Genomic DNA, 17,670 nt, shown 5'->3' with positions numbered 1-17,670 from the left:
AAATAATGATCTCAATCATGTATCTCACGCACAACATCATCCAGGATAAATAAGGATCATCTCCAAAAGGAAAGAGTACATCACAGTTGCAGGTAAATACCCCTCAACTCCTCTCTATACAACTGAGGATTAGCCTTTCTAACATCATCCTCTACCTCACTCTTTCCTGATAGTGCGCAAGTACCTAGTATATCCCTCCCTTTCTCCCAACTTCCTTACCTAGTATCAATGGCAGAAAAACCTAGAACAACATTTCCATCACTTATCAAGCCAGTGGATATAACAACAGGATACAAATTGCTTTTGTTTCTTAAAGTTTATTATTTTTAAAAAAAAAAAAAACCCTATCTTTTTACATTTGTACATTCAGCTCTCAGAATATTTAATGGTAACAATTAATGATGTTTTATAAAAAGTCCACCCTTGCCTGAAACGGCTGCAGATTTGCTATGTTCTGGTATTAAAATGTGTTGCTCTCTGAAAAAATTCAGTATAATACTAAGTACCAAGATTCCAAATTCCCACACAAGAAACAAAAAATTTTAAGTAAGGGGTAAATTATTAGTAAAAATTCAAGACAAAGGAAACGTTAAAAGAAAAACAAAGACAGAAAATACTGTAAAAAAGATTCCCACCCACAGCAGCATTAGGTTATAAATATGCAATCAACCCCACCCCATCCCTGTTTCTGTAAGAAAAGCCACCCAGTCCTGAACACAGGGTCTCCTATACAAATATGTATAGCTTGATTTGCAGATCAGATTCTGGGACCTTAAGCTTGTTATAGTTAGAAGTTTAAAGTAAAAATTAGGCTAGATAATTAGTAGACAACCACAAATACTGAAATTCAAATGAATGGGAACACCTGGGCTTCAGTACGGCTATAGACGTCTACCTAGAAAGTATACAATAGGACGTCAGCTTGGGGAGAAAGGACACAGAGGGGAGGCACAAATGCCCCCATAAGGAGGCAAAATAAATATTGAGATACATTCTAAGAAAATGTTGGATATAACACTTGAGGCAGATGTCTCTAACAAACCACGCACACACAGGTTCTCAGTCAGAACTACCCGGACCAGCACTTGCCAACATGAACATGTGTGCTAGGCCTACGGTGAGCCCAATACCTCGTAAAGTAAGAAGGCCAGTGAGGCTGAAAACCAGCCCCTTTCACTCCAGCGATCTAAGAGTGTGCGTCCCTTCCTGGTTAAGCATCCGTCTACCACAGACGGAGCTCCCTTCATTAACGGAGGACGCCTGTCCCTGGTCACCACAGAGGTCTGTCAGAATAGTTCACTATCACTTTTTCTTCTCTGGGGTGACTAAATAAAAACTAAAGCTGCTATTAGGACTGTAACCTGTTATGCTGTGTTAGTACTGGTATTAGTGTCGGGACTGCTTACATTCCCCCCACTGTGACAAGGTCATGATTGAGTTGTGAAGATGCTGAGAAGGCAGTGGTAGGGTCAAAATCATGTCTAAATAAGGTCTCAGATATCCTCAATCATTACAGAAAATGGAAAGATGCCTGCACCCTGGTCTTCAAATAAATAGTTACTTAACAAAAGTGACACCAAGAAAAAAGGCCACTTGTTTCTGCTTCAGTGCAGAGTTCCCAGTGGCTAGCAACACAATCCTTTCCAATAAAAAGACACTTTGGCATACTTTTGAAGAGGTCAAGGAAGACAATCAGGTTGTTCTTTAGTTTCTTAGATTTTTGATGGCAAATGCATTTTGAATGTATCTAAATAAACTTCTATCATGCACTTGATGATAAACAAGTTATATGCTATGACACACATCAGTAACAATTCAAGCAAGAGAAGTTTCCCTTCAAAGCATAAACCCAGGACAAAGCCAAGGGGAGGCCTCTGCTATTGTGGCCTTGCTTCACTGTGGTGAACCTGTTAACAATGAGGGGATGAAGACTGAAAAAGAAACAGGACACCCAGGGAGCCTGTGATAACCATTATCATTTATCCTGTTTTCTAAGTAAGACGAACACAAATTTCAATAAAGGAAAATGGATATAAATTAAAACAAAAATATACCTGTACAAGTCTTTCCTCTGGGAACCCTTTGGTCTCCATGGAAGTCAGAACTTGGGAGGTGATTTATCATCACAGACTCCCAACTTGCTGTGCGGACGTGTATCAAGAGAAAAGGAATAGGAAAAGATTCCACTGGGCTATGAGCAAGGAACCAGTGGACTTACAAAGATTTCCTAAAACGTGTAAGCTCTACTGACTGTCCAGGGAGATGCTAATAAGTTAGTGCCAAATGCCTGGCGCCTCAAGATGGCAGCCAGAATACAAAAGCCCACCATCCAGTGAGCCAATCACTTCTCCAATCAAGGGGCAGAGAGAAGAAGCAGGGAGTGCAGGCAAGGTTGTTTCATCAGAGCTCATCAGGAAGAGGCAGGTTTGGGGGCAGCCTCGGCACAGCTTTCCTAGTCTCCAACCGGGCCAGATCTCCTATGAGTGCGCAGGGCCTGGTGACAAGCTCTGTGGTGCGGAATAGCCAATGTGCGATAATGGTACCAGCACCGAAAGTGACACTTGCATTATGCAGTGAGTCTACAGATCGCTGATTATTACACTATCAATCTCCCCACCCTGCCTATGAGAGAACCTAGATGATCAGCCTGTGACAGGTGCTTACTTCTATCTATTTAGGAACTAGGGAGGAAAAGGAATTACAAATGAAAACTTCTGCAATTACCACTTCTTGTTCCAGCCTGAGCTAGAATAAGTGTGTCTGACTAAATCACCTGCATTAGATAACATTTAAAATATGGTAACTTCAACACATTATGAATGTGAAATGTCCCCTATCCCAGCTCCATTTACTATAGTGCAGTCTTCTGTCGTTCAGCCAGGGGAATGGGTGGCATGTGCCAGATGTTACACAGGCATTTATTTCTCTGAGATGGCTGCGAGCCAGGAGAATTAATCTCCTTTTGCTGGAACCTCTGCCCCAAGCTGCTGGGAAAACAGTGAATTGGGCTTGACAAGGGAAGCAGCTACGTGATCCACTAATCAGATTCAAAACATGAAATGCACTGCAGCGTATATTCCTTCCTGCTCTTTTTCACAGGAGAAAGACCTAAAGATAATTAATTAAAAGGCCTATCCTTTCAAACTCAAAGGAGGGTTTTTAAAAAGGTGTTAGCAAAAAATAAAGAAATCAAATAAAACAAACTCCCAATACTCCTGAAAGTTAAGAGTCCAGCGCTGACAGGTGTCTAGAAGAAGTCGAGGCGGGAAAGAATGACAGAAAGATGCAAGTGGCCAGCCACAAAGTGCCTTGCAGAATCCACAACAGGGTTCTCCATTTCCAAGGCCAAGTAGTTATTCCCGGTAAGTTAAAAATTTTCTAGTAAGAAGAAAACAAAACAAAAATAAAAACCACTCCAGAAAAAGGGTGAAGGGAAGAGGGACACTGTAGAAAGTCAAGCCGCTGACCGCCGGCGGATCACAAAGAGCCCACGCTGAAGCTGGCCCAGATAGATCCTCATCTTGGTGCTGTCGCTTGTCTTCCTCACCCAGATCTGCGGGGACAGGAGAGGAAGCAAGAGGAGAAGCTGAGAAGCACTCAGGGGCAAATCTCCCAGAGCATTACAGCGTTTGCATGAGATAGGCTGGGGAGAAAACTGACCACCTCCACCTCAGGACGAATGGGCTATCTCAACGCCTGAGGCTTCACAAGCACGCTGTGACCATGGCCACTGTGAAGGTCCACCTACGTCAGCCCTGCACACACTCCTCCCCCAACAGGCCCCATGCCACTGACTAAGAAACCAGCACAGCAAACTTGGGCTCCACTTTCTCCCTGGGTCACAAGGGTACCCCACACACACATACACACACTGGGCCACCCCACTGAGCTATGCCCAATCCCCAACAGCTTTACGTATATACACATGTGTGTGTATACCTATTTAATTTTGAGACAAGCTCTCACTAAATTGCCCAATCTAGGCTCAAATTTGTGATTACGTTGCCTCAGCCTCCCAGAGTGCCAGGACTATAGATGTGTGCTGTCATGTCTGGCTTTGTCATAAGGACTCCGGATTCGGTTTACAATAGGCTTAGCAATATGCAACGAATGTACATTCATGAACATAAACTTCCTGTCAAATTTAAAAATGCTTTCCTTGCCGCGAGGGACTTCTATATCATCTAGCCTTCAATACCGTTTCTTCTGATTAGGGTTAGTTAAGGCTAATAGCTGTGATGGAAACAGGAAAAAGTAACACCATCAATAAAAAGCTGCCCTGAGGGAGCTGGGGCCCAGTAAGGATTCAAAAAAGCTAAAGAGGTTAAGACAGTCTTCCCTCCTCACCACCTCCTTCCCCCACAGAAGGCATCAGACTTGGTTCACTTTGCAGGGCACACATGTGGTGCTGCATCAACTCCTGCCACAGGGGACTGCCAGAGCCAACAACTGCACTCAGCGAGTGGCACCCTGCAGCCAGGGGAGGAGGAAGAGGCACCTGAGCAAGTGAGCAAGGCCTCCTGCCCTCCACACCATGCCCAGACACCGTGCCTATCACACTAAGCTGCTTCAGCCCAGAACAAGCCTGTGGAGTAAGTGGGCCCCATTTTACAGACGAGACAAAGCCTGGAAAGGCTAAGTGACTTGTCCCGACTGACCCCAGAGCCTGACATCAAAGCCTTTTGGCTCTTCTCCGGTAAACCAGCCCAACTCTTCTTTTTACCTAGCTCTCAGTTGACGTGCAATTGAATGGAAGGAACTCAAGTCTGAGTTTTTGAAAGGTCTGCATTTCATCTACACAACTCTAAGTTTGCAGATGTATCCTCCTTCCCCCACTGTTTTCAGGTTTTAAAAAAGCTTGTTCTGGGGCTGGAGGTTTAGCTCAGCGGCATAAGCACCTGCCTTGCAAGCAGGTGGTCGTGAGTTCGATCCCCGGTACCGATAAAAATGAAAAAGACAAAAAAAAAAAAAAAAAAAGCTTGTTCTAAATAAGTAAATACTTTAAAAAAAAAAAAAAAAGCTTGTTCTCAGTTTCACCTAAGTTTCTTTGATGTGATTATTCAGCAACAGACAGACTTTAAAATCAAACACACTGATTTAAAAATGAAACAAGCTAAAGCTCTTACATAAAGCTGAGTCTCTAAAGGAACATGCAGAACCATTTCAAACTGAAAACTGAACCCAAGAGGCTTGAATCAGGGAATCACTAACACACTCAGAGCTGCCCACCAAACCTGCCCAGAGCCGAGTTACATCACAACCAAGCAGCTCCCACATCACTCAGGAGCTGAGCTGAAAGACTTCTAAGAAATAAGAGCTGCTCTCCCCTCACCACAGCTGCAAGCCTGCAAAGCCCAAGGTTTCTTCCTTACCCTCCCAAGCTGCCATGGACCCGCTGCCATGGCATCATTCCCTCATCACATCTCACAAACACTCTTTCATGGCAAGAAGTGTCAACCTCAATGGGAGGGCTGGGTATGAAGCAATCGAACATCCATTTCAATTTTTCCTGAGGTGCCACAGAGGAGTACAAGGCAGCAGTTCTGAAGCTGGGTTTAGGTACCAGGAAGTCACATGTGTTTTTGCCGAGCAGCCCAGGAGGGCAGGAACAATTGCTCCATCATCCAAGTGAGGCACCTCCTCTTCAGCCCCTGGTCCTGGCTCTGGCTGGGCCTGAGGTGACCCAGATCCTAAGCCCAGAGAAGGGTGACATTCACTTATCTAGAAGACTCTTTTGAACTTTTAAGTAAACAAATCATTTTGCAAACTAGTCACATTTGAGGGCATTTTCAGTTCAGGAAGCTGGGAGAATACAAGAGGCTTAAGTTATTTCATAATCCAGTTTCATTAGATTTACTGTGCACTGGCATGAATAAGTTACAGAGGGTAGACACGTAAAAATCAATTTCTTTGCAGACATTTGCAGACTGATAAAAGATCAAGCCAATCCAGGTATTAAAGTTTTAAACCTTCTTTAACAATGCAAGTTAGATATTGCTGGACACCCACCCTCCTAATGAAGGGCCAGGTGGAGAGCTCATAGGGTAGTCACATGATGTTTGGGTACAACTCTTAAAAACAGACCCTGTCAGCAGGAGACCAATGTCCAAGCACATGAGCCTGGCAGCCTGCTATTCAGAAGCACAACAGGACATATCAGGTGGCACAGAGCACAGTCTAGCAGTTATATGCTGACTGAAAGTGCACTCACTCAATGAGCACTTACTGGGTGCTGGACCTTGTGCCAGGTGCCTCATTAAATCCTCATAGCAAGATACAAATCTAAAAACTCTAGGGCAATAACACAACAAAGCTGGAGCATGCTCCACCGACTAACGCCATTCTTAGTAGATAAGCTGCAGCATCAAGGGTGGGAATGTACAGGCCTCACACAGACTTGCCTTCTGCTCTCCCCTACATTGTACCTCATGGCTCCCAGATCAATTACTGCAGAGAGGGCTCACCAATACCACCAGGAATACACAGAGCTGCAAATACTGGACGCAAACCAATATATGGGGTAGATTTTCAAGGGTGACTCCAACTATGCCACAAAGCATTAACGTCTGAATTCAACCCACATATTAGACATGACTCCACTGGAGTTGTTGGTGGAACTTTCATTTCAGGTTTGTCATATTTTCCACTCTTCACAGAGCACATTCTGTTTTCCTCGGGGTGAAGAAATTCAGTCCCTACCTCATTGGCTCCAACTGAGCTGATGACGCAGCTCAGTTTCTGGTTATCCTTTGACTCCAGATAGATGGCTTGGCTCTTATGGTACCTGCAAAAACAGGGCACAAATGTAAAAAATATATATAAAGTGGTCTTAATAACTGGTATTTGAGCAAGAGTTGGAACTTCAGAGGACTTCTGGGTTTTCACCCTCAGAAGAGATTAAACTTCTGAATCCGACAATCCTTGGCCCCTTTGCAAAAGGAAAGTAGCAACTGAAGAAAGAGCTGGAAAACTATGATTTACTCTTTCACTATATCACCTAGTTCAAAAACTAAATTAAACATTTATCAGTAAAATCTGTTTCCACTTTCTGGCCATTCCCCTCAAACACTGAAGATAGCTATGTGAACAAAACACATGGTTAGGCTTGAAGAATTGTTCTGTTACTTATTTTCGGTGCAAGTAAGGTATCCACAGAAAGAAGGCTGAATTCAGTCCTTTATTCATTCACTCAAAAATGACCACCAAGCACTTACTATATACAACTGACTACCCTGGAGGTTGGTATAAAGACCGAACAAGGCCACAGAGCTTCAAGCAGAATGCGGGAACATTTCATAATCACATCTGCAAACGCTAATGAGGTGAGGCTTTGAACGTCATGTCAAGTACCAAAAGGTATCGGACTTGGCATGCGCTGGCCTAGAGAAGCGGGAAAACTGCTTTAAAGGACACAAGACAGATGCTCCTTTGCAGCCCTACTCTTTTGGCCTGCAGTACAGAATCACTTCCAACCTACAGAACTTCATCCTACCAAGGATGAAGGCCAAAGCTCAAATGAGACAACGGGATGAAAGAGCAGCTGCTGGCTTACAAGAGTTAGAAATGTAAGCTAAACTGCTGCTGACAGCGCTGGCCTGAGCCGGCCCCAGTTCAACTGACAACATTACCTTAGGTCAACTCTGGCTATAAAAACCTAGCTACACCCATCTATACACCCATGTAAAGCCTACCGAAACACATCTCCCAGGAAGAATTGCATCTTCTCCTTGGCAGATTATGATCTGCTGATATAATGAAATAATCTAATGCCCAGATACCACCTTTCAGGATACTCTTCTCACCCACAGTGAGCTTTCTCTAATCTAGGTGCCACGCACGCTTTAACCTGCTATTCAGGCACTGAAAACACAGATTTCCAAGTCAGTTTAGCTGATGAAAACATTGTTTTAAAAAAGGGAATTATAAATGCAACAAGAACAGAGAGATTGGTTTAGATCCAACTTTTAAAGCTGTTTTGGCCATGTATTGGCTGGCAAACTGGGTCAGAGGACCTTCACTATTCTAAACAGGTTGCATCACAAGGTCCAAATTGTACAATGCGTACAGCCACACCATTAATATGAACTAATATGAACTAATGTTCACAGCAATAGTCTAACATTTCCCTTGGTTTCCCTCCCACATCTAAGCCAACTACACTATGTAAACCGCAATGTCTTGAGTAATGTTTAGAATTAAAATGGAAAGGAAAACGAATACTCACAGTTAATGTATGGAAACTGTGAGTTACTAAAGAGATACACATAAGCACCTGCCTGGCAAGTGTAAGGTTCCAAGTTCTATTGCCTGTACCAAACAAAAAAAAAAAACACAGACAGAAACACAAAACAAATTGTAGCTAACCTAAAGTCACTGATTCTACTTTCTAAATAATAAAGAAAGGTTATGGGCGTGGTGTGAACATATATTACCTCATGGAAACAAGATCAATATAGAGCCAAGTAGAGCAAACACTGTCTGCTCTACTCCTGGACTTCTAATAAAGCACAACATTTGACTGGTTTCACAGAGGACACCAGGAGTAAAGACTGATCCAGTTCGTCACCTCTAGTCTCTCATTACCAGGTGTGGCCTGATGTCCACCATGGTCCCCAAGTGCTTCACAGGACAGCTGGCCCGCATGCTTCCCAACAGCAAACTTCCAAACCACTGATCCCCAGTTCCCAAGATGGTCAGGGGATTCTCAGGCACCAAATAATGATCTTAGGGAAACACTATCTGGACATCACATCTATTAAATTATCTGAATTCTCTGAAAAGTCCTCAGAATCTACAGTGTTCAGATGGGTTTTTTTTTTTTTAAGATACAGACAAAAAGTATACAATAACCTTTATAACCTCACTTTTCAAATTTTAAAGAAAAATAAAAGGGGAAAGAATTCAAAACATATTTAGAAATAATATGTTTAAAAGCAACATCAATAGAACCAATTTAGTAAAAGTGTCATCTTTTTGCCAATTAAATCCATTTTACAAGCTACAACTCAGCTGCTAAAAAAATTTATTTTTTTAAATGGCCTCAGAGAATAAGTCCTAAATGTCAAATTGACTTTATTGCTAATGGAAATTCTGACCTGGGAATCCCTACAATTAAGCTCTTAAAGCTCTGTGCCTCACTATTAAACCCAATGAACTAGAATTACTCTACTATTTTGGAAGAAAGCAATTTTTTCAAAAGGTAGCTCCAAAAGTAGGGCAAGGGGGTGGGAGGGGAGAAGTGATTGAATTTTCTATCCCGCTGGGAACCCTAATATTAACATTCCGTTTTCCCAAAACTGAGTCCACATTGTAACTGTAGAATCTCAAGGGTCCGGATTCTAGTTGGAAATACTGTTTTAAGAGTCTTTGTATCAACAGAGGGCTGGAGAGTTAATATTACTTGAGTTAAGTGGTGACTTCATTTCTGATTTGTATTAGTAGCTCCAGATTTTGTTTGTTTGGAGATTTTCTGTTTGTTGTTTTTGTCTTTTTTTAAGACAGGGTCTCACTAAGCAGGCCTTTAATTCACTTTGTAGCTCAGGCTGGTCTTGAACTCAAAGCCATTCTCCTGCCACAGCCTCCCAAGTGCTGGGATTATAGGCGTTTGCTACCATGCCAGGCCAGCAGCCCCAGATTTGGGGGGCGGGGCAGGAATCAGTTATTTTAAAATATCAGCTACTTTTACAGTGTTTTCTGAGAGGGTTCATTAGTTCAAATCAAAATGTGAGGGGAAGGGGCTGGGGATTTAGCTCAGCGGCATAAGCGCCTGCCTTGCAAGCAGGCAGTCGTGAGTTCGATCCCTGGTACCGATAAAAACGAAAAAGACAAAAAAAAAAAAAAAATGTGAGGGAAACTTAAGAGTATGACATAAAATGTTTTAAAAGCAGTAAAAGACCAAGGCAAAGGGAAGACACTTATCTTCCAAAATGATATGTAGCTTGATAAATGTTCACACCAACATGGGAGGCCTGGATCACACTTATTTTACTAAAGGCATTGAAAACTCAATGAAACATGTTTCACCACAAACACTGCTGTAAGAAAAAATTCCACGCCATGGAAGGAACACACAGGGATTTGGCTGAACCCTTGACCACAGGCCATGCCTGCTGAAGAAGAAAAATGAGGCCTCCAAAGGGACAGAGATAGAAAAGTCAGGTGAAGGGCCGGGAGAGGAGTGAGCGGCTCACTCTGCTCCAGTGAAAGCTGCCAGCAGGACACCCAGGGAGCCATGAACAGCTACCGGGAAGAGAGGACTCACCTTGCAACTATTCATTACGAGCCCTGACTGCTAGAGCTAGCAAAGAAAACCACACAGAATATAAAGGAAAAACAGCATCCTCAAAATATATTTAGCAACAGAATAAGCAACTCCTAATTCATTGGAAAAGTACAACGCTTCCTGAGGCATTCCTCAGCAAATGCCTTCTGCTGACATGAGAAACACAGCAAGCTCCCTCCTGCCTGCCTCATACATCACTCTGACCACTTGGTTTCCTTTACGAATGTCCATCTTTTGGATCTTTAATAAAGAAAAACAAGAATTTTATTTTACTGCATTTTTTCCAGACACGTCTCATAAAGCCTAGGGACTAAGTCTAGAAAGGGGAAGATCTGAAGCGATGCAATTACAAAATGAGCATCGTTTGAAATATCACAGGGCTGGAAGACTCACAGATCCGTAAAAATGGTAGCGATAAAGCTCATCATTTTAAAGACAGTTGTTATATGTGGGCCTCATCTTTAAAGGTTATTTGGTTTTCGTTATTAGAGACATTTTTCATCTTACTTTGTCCCATAGTGCTGAGCAGCTAGCACCTGCCACCTAGTGGCAATATGTCCAGACTAGGAGCAAAGCTAAGAAAAACACTGACAAGAATGCCGAAGAGCCAGATCTGAGGGGCGGAATTCTCCAAGATCAGGCCTATGGTCAAGGCAAGCCTCCTTCATCCACTTGGATAACTAACGCAGTGGAAATTGTTTAATTCAGGCAAAACTAGCTCCCTAAGTCTTTCTTTATGTTTCGTTTTTTGAGGGGTTGTTTTTCTGTTTTTGTTTTTTTTGTTTTTGAGGCAGGATCTCGGGATGTAGTTCAGGCCGCCCTTGCACTCACTGTGTCATTCAGGCTGCTCGAATCCTCCCGCCTCAGCCTCGAAAATGCTCAGATTACAGCACCACCCCTGGCCTCTCTAAACTTTTTTTGCTTGTTTTGTTTTTTTGAGACAGGGTCTCACTGTAGTTCAGGCTTACTTTGAACTCACAATGTGGCCCAGGCTTGGCCTTGAGTTCATGGCAATCCTCCTGTCTCAGTGTAATAGGCATGTACCACCACATCCAGTTTCTATAAACATTTGTTACAAGAACAGTTAGTCCTCTATAGGTTCACATCAATGGATTCAGCCAACTGTGGGTAAAAAATATTTGGGAAAAAGTTTTCTCTGCACTGAAGATGAACATTTTTTACAATAGCAATTATCAATATTATATTCAATATTTTAAGTAAACTAGGTGTGATTTTAAATATATAGGAGAAAGTAAGGCGTGGTGGTGCACAACTATAATCCCAGCACTTGGGAGGCTGAGGCAAGAGGATTACTGCAAGTTCAAGGCCAGCCTAAGTTACATAGTGAGTTCAGGGCAGCCCAAACTATACAAGACCCTGTCTCAAAAAACCAAAAAAGAAAACAAACAAACAAAAACTCAGAGTCTACCAAAACAACACATACATCAGGAAAAAAAAAAAAAGTGTAGATATTTTAATACTAAATTTGTTGAGACATGAAATTAATACAGGTCACCTTTGGCCTGTACAATTATAAGAGGTGTTCAAAGTGGTGGCCACTAGCATATGGATATTTGTCACTGCAGCGAAGTGTACAGTGTGCATACACTTGATAGTCTGTACGTTTGGAGGCTGCCTTAGGTTACACACAAACATGATGCCATTTATAGAGGGGACATGAGCACCTTCAGATTTGGGTGTCTATGTGGTCCCAGAATCAGTTCCATCTGCACATAGTGGGATGACTGTACTATCTTGTAAGGACTAACATAATGCTCAAAAAAGGCCATGATCACTTACTTTTGGAACCTTTGGCTAAGTAAAGGGTTATTACATAGCCATTAATAATGGTAGTGACCATACAATGACCCAGAGAAAAATGTTCTCAATTTAACTCAGTAAAAAGGTAGCCCATAACCACGTGTCCACCTATGACTCGAAGTAAGAATGTGTCCATATAGAACAACAGAAGGACAGAAATACTGTGTCAGAATGAAGAGCTGTGAAAAGATGGCAGGATCCAGGGTGATTTAATACCTAGCAGAATACCTAATACAAAGGACAATAAATATTTGTTGAAAATAAATAAATGCATTAGCTAGGCTCATGCATGGTGGCTCAGGCCTGTAACCCCAGCACTCTGGAGGCTGAGGTGAGAGGATCCTTGTGAATTCAAGACCAGCCTGGGCTACAAAGTGAGCTCAAGGCCAGCCTAAACTGCATAGTGAGACCCTATCTCAAAAAAGACAAAAATAAATAAATAAATAAATGCCCTTTAAAGTTTTTTCCTATTGTTTTGTTACTTTTCAATAAAAAAACATTTGGCAATCTAAAAATTTCTAGTAGTATTCAATTTAAATGAATCATGTTTTAAGATATAATTCTCCAAGTAGGTTTTCTGGAACACTTTTGCAAGATAAAAGAATAGAGATGTCAAATAAAAAAACACCTAATACCATCTTAGGAATTCACAGGTACGTTATCATATCACAAGACCTAAAGACTGCTATAAGAAGAGAATCCATTTATCTTAATTAACAGGATCATCCCCTAAACTGGTGTGACCACAAAATCCTTTTATCTGTAGAACACCTATTAATTTTAGCATACAGGAACAGAGTTAAGAAGTGGTGCAGGAAATATACCCTGGCACTACTGGGCAGAGGTACCACAAGACATTAGCCTGCAAATTCTAATACAGTACAGTGTCAGTAGGAGGGAGGGCAGTGGAGGCCACCATCCACAGAACCCATCCTGGGAAACAGATTTCAGAAGCCAATTAAAAGTATCTATCAAATGAGGGCTGATGCACAGTACTATATCCACTTTAAAACCTAAGTTAAGCAGCCATACTCTGAAATAACAACTCTAGGAGCCCCAGTCCTCTCCTTCCACTAGTTCTTTTCAGACTCCTAAAAGCAGTCCATCTTTTCTCATAACTTACCATCTTTTATCATAGTACAACTTGCCATCTTCTATCCGAGCCTCTAATCTCTGGGCTGGAGATTCTGCAGGTGTGGCAGGCAAGTGTTCGGGAGAGGACGGGGTTGCTGAAGAAGATAACAGATGTTTCAGTCCAGTAGCCAGCATGCTTTAACTGAGACCCCAGGTGCTAATAATCGTGACTGCTGAGTCCTTACAGTGGGAATGCATGGGAACCTAACAAAACTGCAGGCCAGAATGCGAGTGCAGTGGCTGCTCATACGCAAGATCCCACTACCGAGCAGAGCAGCATGTGCACAATGGGTCTCTTGCTCCTGGGAGGTCGCTACATTGTGCTAAACTTAGTGTCAGACCCCAAATCGGCATAGCATACTATTAAATTCTTGTACATTACTTCTAACTGTACCTTCAAACAATCCTCTGAGGCAGGCAAGGCACAGATTAACGTCACAAACCAGGAGAAACCTGAAGCTCAGGGAGGTTACGGTCAAATGTACAAATGCACAAGGTCACTTAGAATAGGATTAATACCTTAATACCTAGAATAGGATAATACCTTGAAGCTCAAAAGCTCTAAAAAATGAAATCATTCTTAGAACTAAGGTAGGTTCAATGATTTAAATGTACACCCTTATACCCTATCATGCCTCAGCAGCTCAGGACATCTCTGCAGACTATGGCAGCCCACAGGATATTAGCTGGAGAAAGAACAATCTTGTTTTTCTTCCACAAAACTCAGTAAGCACAGGGATACCTGAGTAATTCCAATGCTCAGGACAACAAAAGACATTACCTGTTTGGAATTTTAGCTTGCAAAGAGCACTGCTGCCGAGTGCTACTGGGTGAGGGACCCACTGTGAATACTGAGGCGGCCTTGCTCTCTTCTACAGACTGGAACTCAGAGCAGCCTGTGAAGCCTCACAGGTAGGCCATGAAAAGCCACTAGAACAGTCATGCCTAGCACTTAATTCCAGAAAGTGAGGAAGACTGAAAAATCCTGTGGTTTAATTTTCAAAACTAGATATGTACTTGAACCTTATGCCTGCACAAAAGAAAACCTTCAATAACCAATCAAGTGTTTGTTTCACAATAAATTCTAAGAACAAGACAAAAATAACACAGTGGGGCTTTAAAAAAAAAAAAAAAAGAATAACATACTTAAGGTTCCTTTCAGTTTCCATGACTACTCTTAAGTAAGTGAACATTTTACTTTTAAAAATTTCAGTGATTCCTTGACAGATTTTCACAGGCTTTTCCAACAACATGATAAAAAGATTTCACAAATATCAATAACATTATGTACTTACCTGGTCTCTTGGGTGACTTAAGCTGTAGAAAAAATAACAAAAAAAATCTTAGAGAAAATCATTTCAGATGCAACTTCAGGTGTCAGAAATGCCACAATGACTTAACAAAGTAATGTGGATAAGGTAAAGCAGAAAACCATGACAAGCCTAAGCTGTCAAGTATTTTTTTTAAAATCAAACTGCAAATTCCCATGATGAATCTTATCACTATGTATATCTAAAGTGTACCAATAAAATAAAAAGGAAAAAGAAAAGAAAAAGAATCAAACTGTACCTTATTTAATGTTCTCAGATCCTCCATAATCTGCTCATCAGTTAACAAATAGTTTAGCTGAGGTGTTAAGAGTTAAAGGAATATGTCTGAAAATATGGTTCCCACAGAAACAGAAATCAACAAAATGGTACCAGTATTTTAGAACTGACAAAGCATGACCATGTTAAATGACATTTTTGTATCTCTTAATTCTTAGAAAGTATAACTTGATTCTTAGAAAGTTGAATCTCCTACTAAGTGTCATGGTGACCAGTATATACATTCTCCATCCCACAAACTGCAATGAAGTTCAGAAGGTAGCTACAATACCGTAACAGTGAAAGCACAGAAAACAGTAAAATGACAATTTCACCCCACATTTATAAAGTACGCTTGTTCCAAAATCTGAAGACTTTGGCTGGGGATTTAATAGCTCAGCGGCATAAGCACCTGCCTTGCAAGCACACGGTTGTGAGTTCGATCTCCGGTACTGATTAAAACAAAAAAAAATCTGAAGACTTAATATACACACACACCCACACACATACACACAATGTAAAAGTTAGTCTTCCAAGGCAACTTAAATCCTTAATTTCAAAGTTGAAGGGAAGTGAAGTTACATCTTTTTCTAGTGGTAAACGAACAAATGAACTATTCAAGACAAACAGCTTTCATTACCCTCTAGAGGGCCACTTCTCTCCATGTGTCCCATTCCCATGGCCTGTTTTTATGATTAAAGAGCTTTTTTGTATTAAATAAAATCTCACTTGCTATAAGAACAATTCGCTGTGTTAGAAAAGGAGTGTGTGAAGTATAAAGGCAGACATAATTATCTTTGTCTTACTGTGGAAAGATTAAGGCACCTCAACTTTTCAGCTTTTCCTGAAATTTGTCAAATTTCTGACACAAAGTACTTTCCAAATAACCACTTTCTGTAAGTTTTTCCAGCTAAAAGCAGTGGCAATTGAGGATTCCAAATGGCCAACCTCTGTCCCATGGATAAATATTGACATGTTTTCCCATCCAGTATTACTCTTTTGTAGGACATTCACCGTGAACACTCATCACAGTGGTGGTGAACCACGGCACGCGCGCTGCAGCAGGCTTCTGTCATCATTGAAAGCGCTAAAGGTTCACCACCACCGCCCCATCAGATGTACAATAAAGGACTCAATTCTCTTAAGGGAAAAAAAGTGATGAAAGCATGACATAAATGGATATCAGGAGCAGGTTTTCTCCTCTTGTCTGGGATGGGGACAGGATCATTTGGTCGCCTCCTCAACTTTCTGGTCATGATGGGTTTCACTTCCATAGAATCTGTGGCAAGAATGGAATGGGTAAATCTATCCAGCTCCCACTTGCAGTAAGAATTCCTACAGAGCCTCACAGCCACCCAACCCAAACTGTTTTATTGTGGATGTCTGGTCTATGCAAGTCCAAGTCAGATGCCAAGAACAGACTTGAGCAAGGGTATATGCTTACAGCATTCAAATTATCTACTCTAGTAGGTACACACCCTCCTTGGAAATGCAGCCTTCTACGACTACAGCCGTGGGAGGTGACTAACACTAGTGGCTATTCTATCTTCCCTTCAAATTAAGAAGCCAGGCTTTTGGAACTGAAAAGAACAGCAGGTCATTTCACCGACTAACTTCCACTGTTCCCACGGAGGGCGGGGGCCTAAAGCCCACTGGCACAAAAGGCTCTTTGACAGGCCACTGGCCTCAATGCCAACATTTTTATACTGAGTTTTCATTTACAAACTTGACTCTTTTCTAACCATGAGCAGCTACTTGACTTCACAAATGATAGAATGAAAGCACACAATAAAGCTTCTTGTCACCCTTCCTGCCTTCTCTCTGTAGTCTGACCCTGCCACTGACTCCCCCACAGCTCTCCTCCAACAGTCACCCAAATCTCTGCTGATTTGCCCTTTGGGGTCCTTTTTGGCTGGCCTGCTTCTTCATCCTGGTAATCTCTGGGATCTACTCAGTCCTCAGCCTATACACCACTGAATGTTCATTCCTACTCTCTGCTCTAACAGCCCTCTGGATGGCAATCCACACTCCCTGGGCTCCTGGCAAACTTTTCAGTGACATCACTCCATGCCCATCAAGAGTCTCTCCCTTAACAAACCCATCCCCTCACCACCATTCCCTCAAAGTGATGTCAATTGCTAGGATCCCTAAGACAGATATCAGGTCACCTTTGCATACTGTTCACTTTTCAATAGGTATTTCAAAGGCTTACTAGAATCCACAGAACAAAAGCCAAGCCTCTCTTCTATTCTTCTTCACTTCTTCATTCACACTCAACACTTTTGGCTCTTGTTATCCAAAGACACCACACTTTCAGGTCATCAAGTCTTTGTATACTATTCTCTCTGCCTTGCCTCCTCTCTATTCCCCAGCAAATGCCTACATTACACCCTTTGAAACAATGCTCAATATTCTCTTCCATGGGCAGAGGTTCATCCCACTTCCCCAGGAACGAGGGTATTTGTGCCAACCTTTCCACTAGGCGTTGGATGTGCAATTCCACCACAGTATGAAATGTGTCCTTACCCCAGCACAAGTTTCAAGAACCAGATGAACTCAAGCTGATCACAAGATAAACTTCATTGACAAATATGCACAAGTATCAGCAAAGCACAACTCTACCACAGGAATGTGTAGGATCTTAAGAGCATGTAACAAGTGCATTACACAAACTTAGAAGATGTTTCTGCATGTTGCTCTTAAAACAGACATGAATATTCCTGATTTTTTTCCTATGAGAGGAACAGGGGTAAAATAAGAACCATATACCTAATAAGTATTTATAAAAGTAGACTTGGAAGTGGGGTTAGGAGGATACACATACCCTTGGGAAGAGGGGGAAGCTTT

At 41.9% G+C, this 17,670-nt stretch overlaps 1 protein-coding gene across 4 annotated transcripts in view; it reads right to left on the bottom strand.

Annotated features, from left to right (window-relative positions):
* Window positions 1-297: 297 nt before the first annotated feature.
* Suds3 (SDS3 homolog, SIN3A corepressor complex component) overlaps window positions 298-17,670 on the bottom strand; it is a 34,594-nt gene continuing 17,221 nt past the window's right edge. For 2 of the 4 annotated variants that reach the window (XM_013141894.3, XM_003478286.5), the window contains 7 exons: window positions 16,007-16,102; window positions 14,807-14,868; window positions 14,533-14,554; window positions 13,227-13,332; window positions 6,700-6,784; window positions 3,468-3,553; window positions 298-3,378 (listed from right to left, as the gene is read on the bottom strand). In XM_013141894.3, coding sequence (XP_012997348.3) covers window positions 3,354-3,378; window positions 3,468-3,553; window positions 6,700-6,784; window positions 13,227-13,332; window positions 14,533-14,554; window positions 14,807-14,868; window positions 16,007-16,102 — 482 coding nt within the window. In that variant the 3' untranslated portion in view covers window positions 298-3,353. Of the gene's footprint in view, window positions 3,379-3,467; window positions 3,554-4,680; window positions 5,691-6,699; window positions 6,785-13,226; window positions 13,333-14,532; window positions 14,555-14,806; window positions 14,869-16,006; window positions 16,103-17,670 lie in introns of those variants that run through there. The other 2 variants (XM_013141893.2, XM_013141895.3) reach the window with 1 other exon arrangement.

This window comes from Cavia porcellus, unplaced genomic scaffold (assembly GCF_034190915.1).
Source record: "Cavia porcellus strain 051 isolate PalLab524CR breed Dunkin Hartley unplaced genomic scaffold, mCavPor4.1 scaffold_16, whole genome shotgun sequence".
Taxonomy (NCBI): domain Eukaryota; kingdom Metazoa; phylum Chordata; class Mammalia; order Rodentia; family Caviidae; genus Cavia; species Cavia porcellus.
This window is presented reverse-complemented; position numbering and strand designations above follow the sequence as displayed.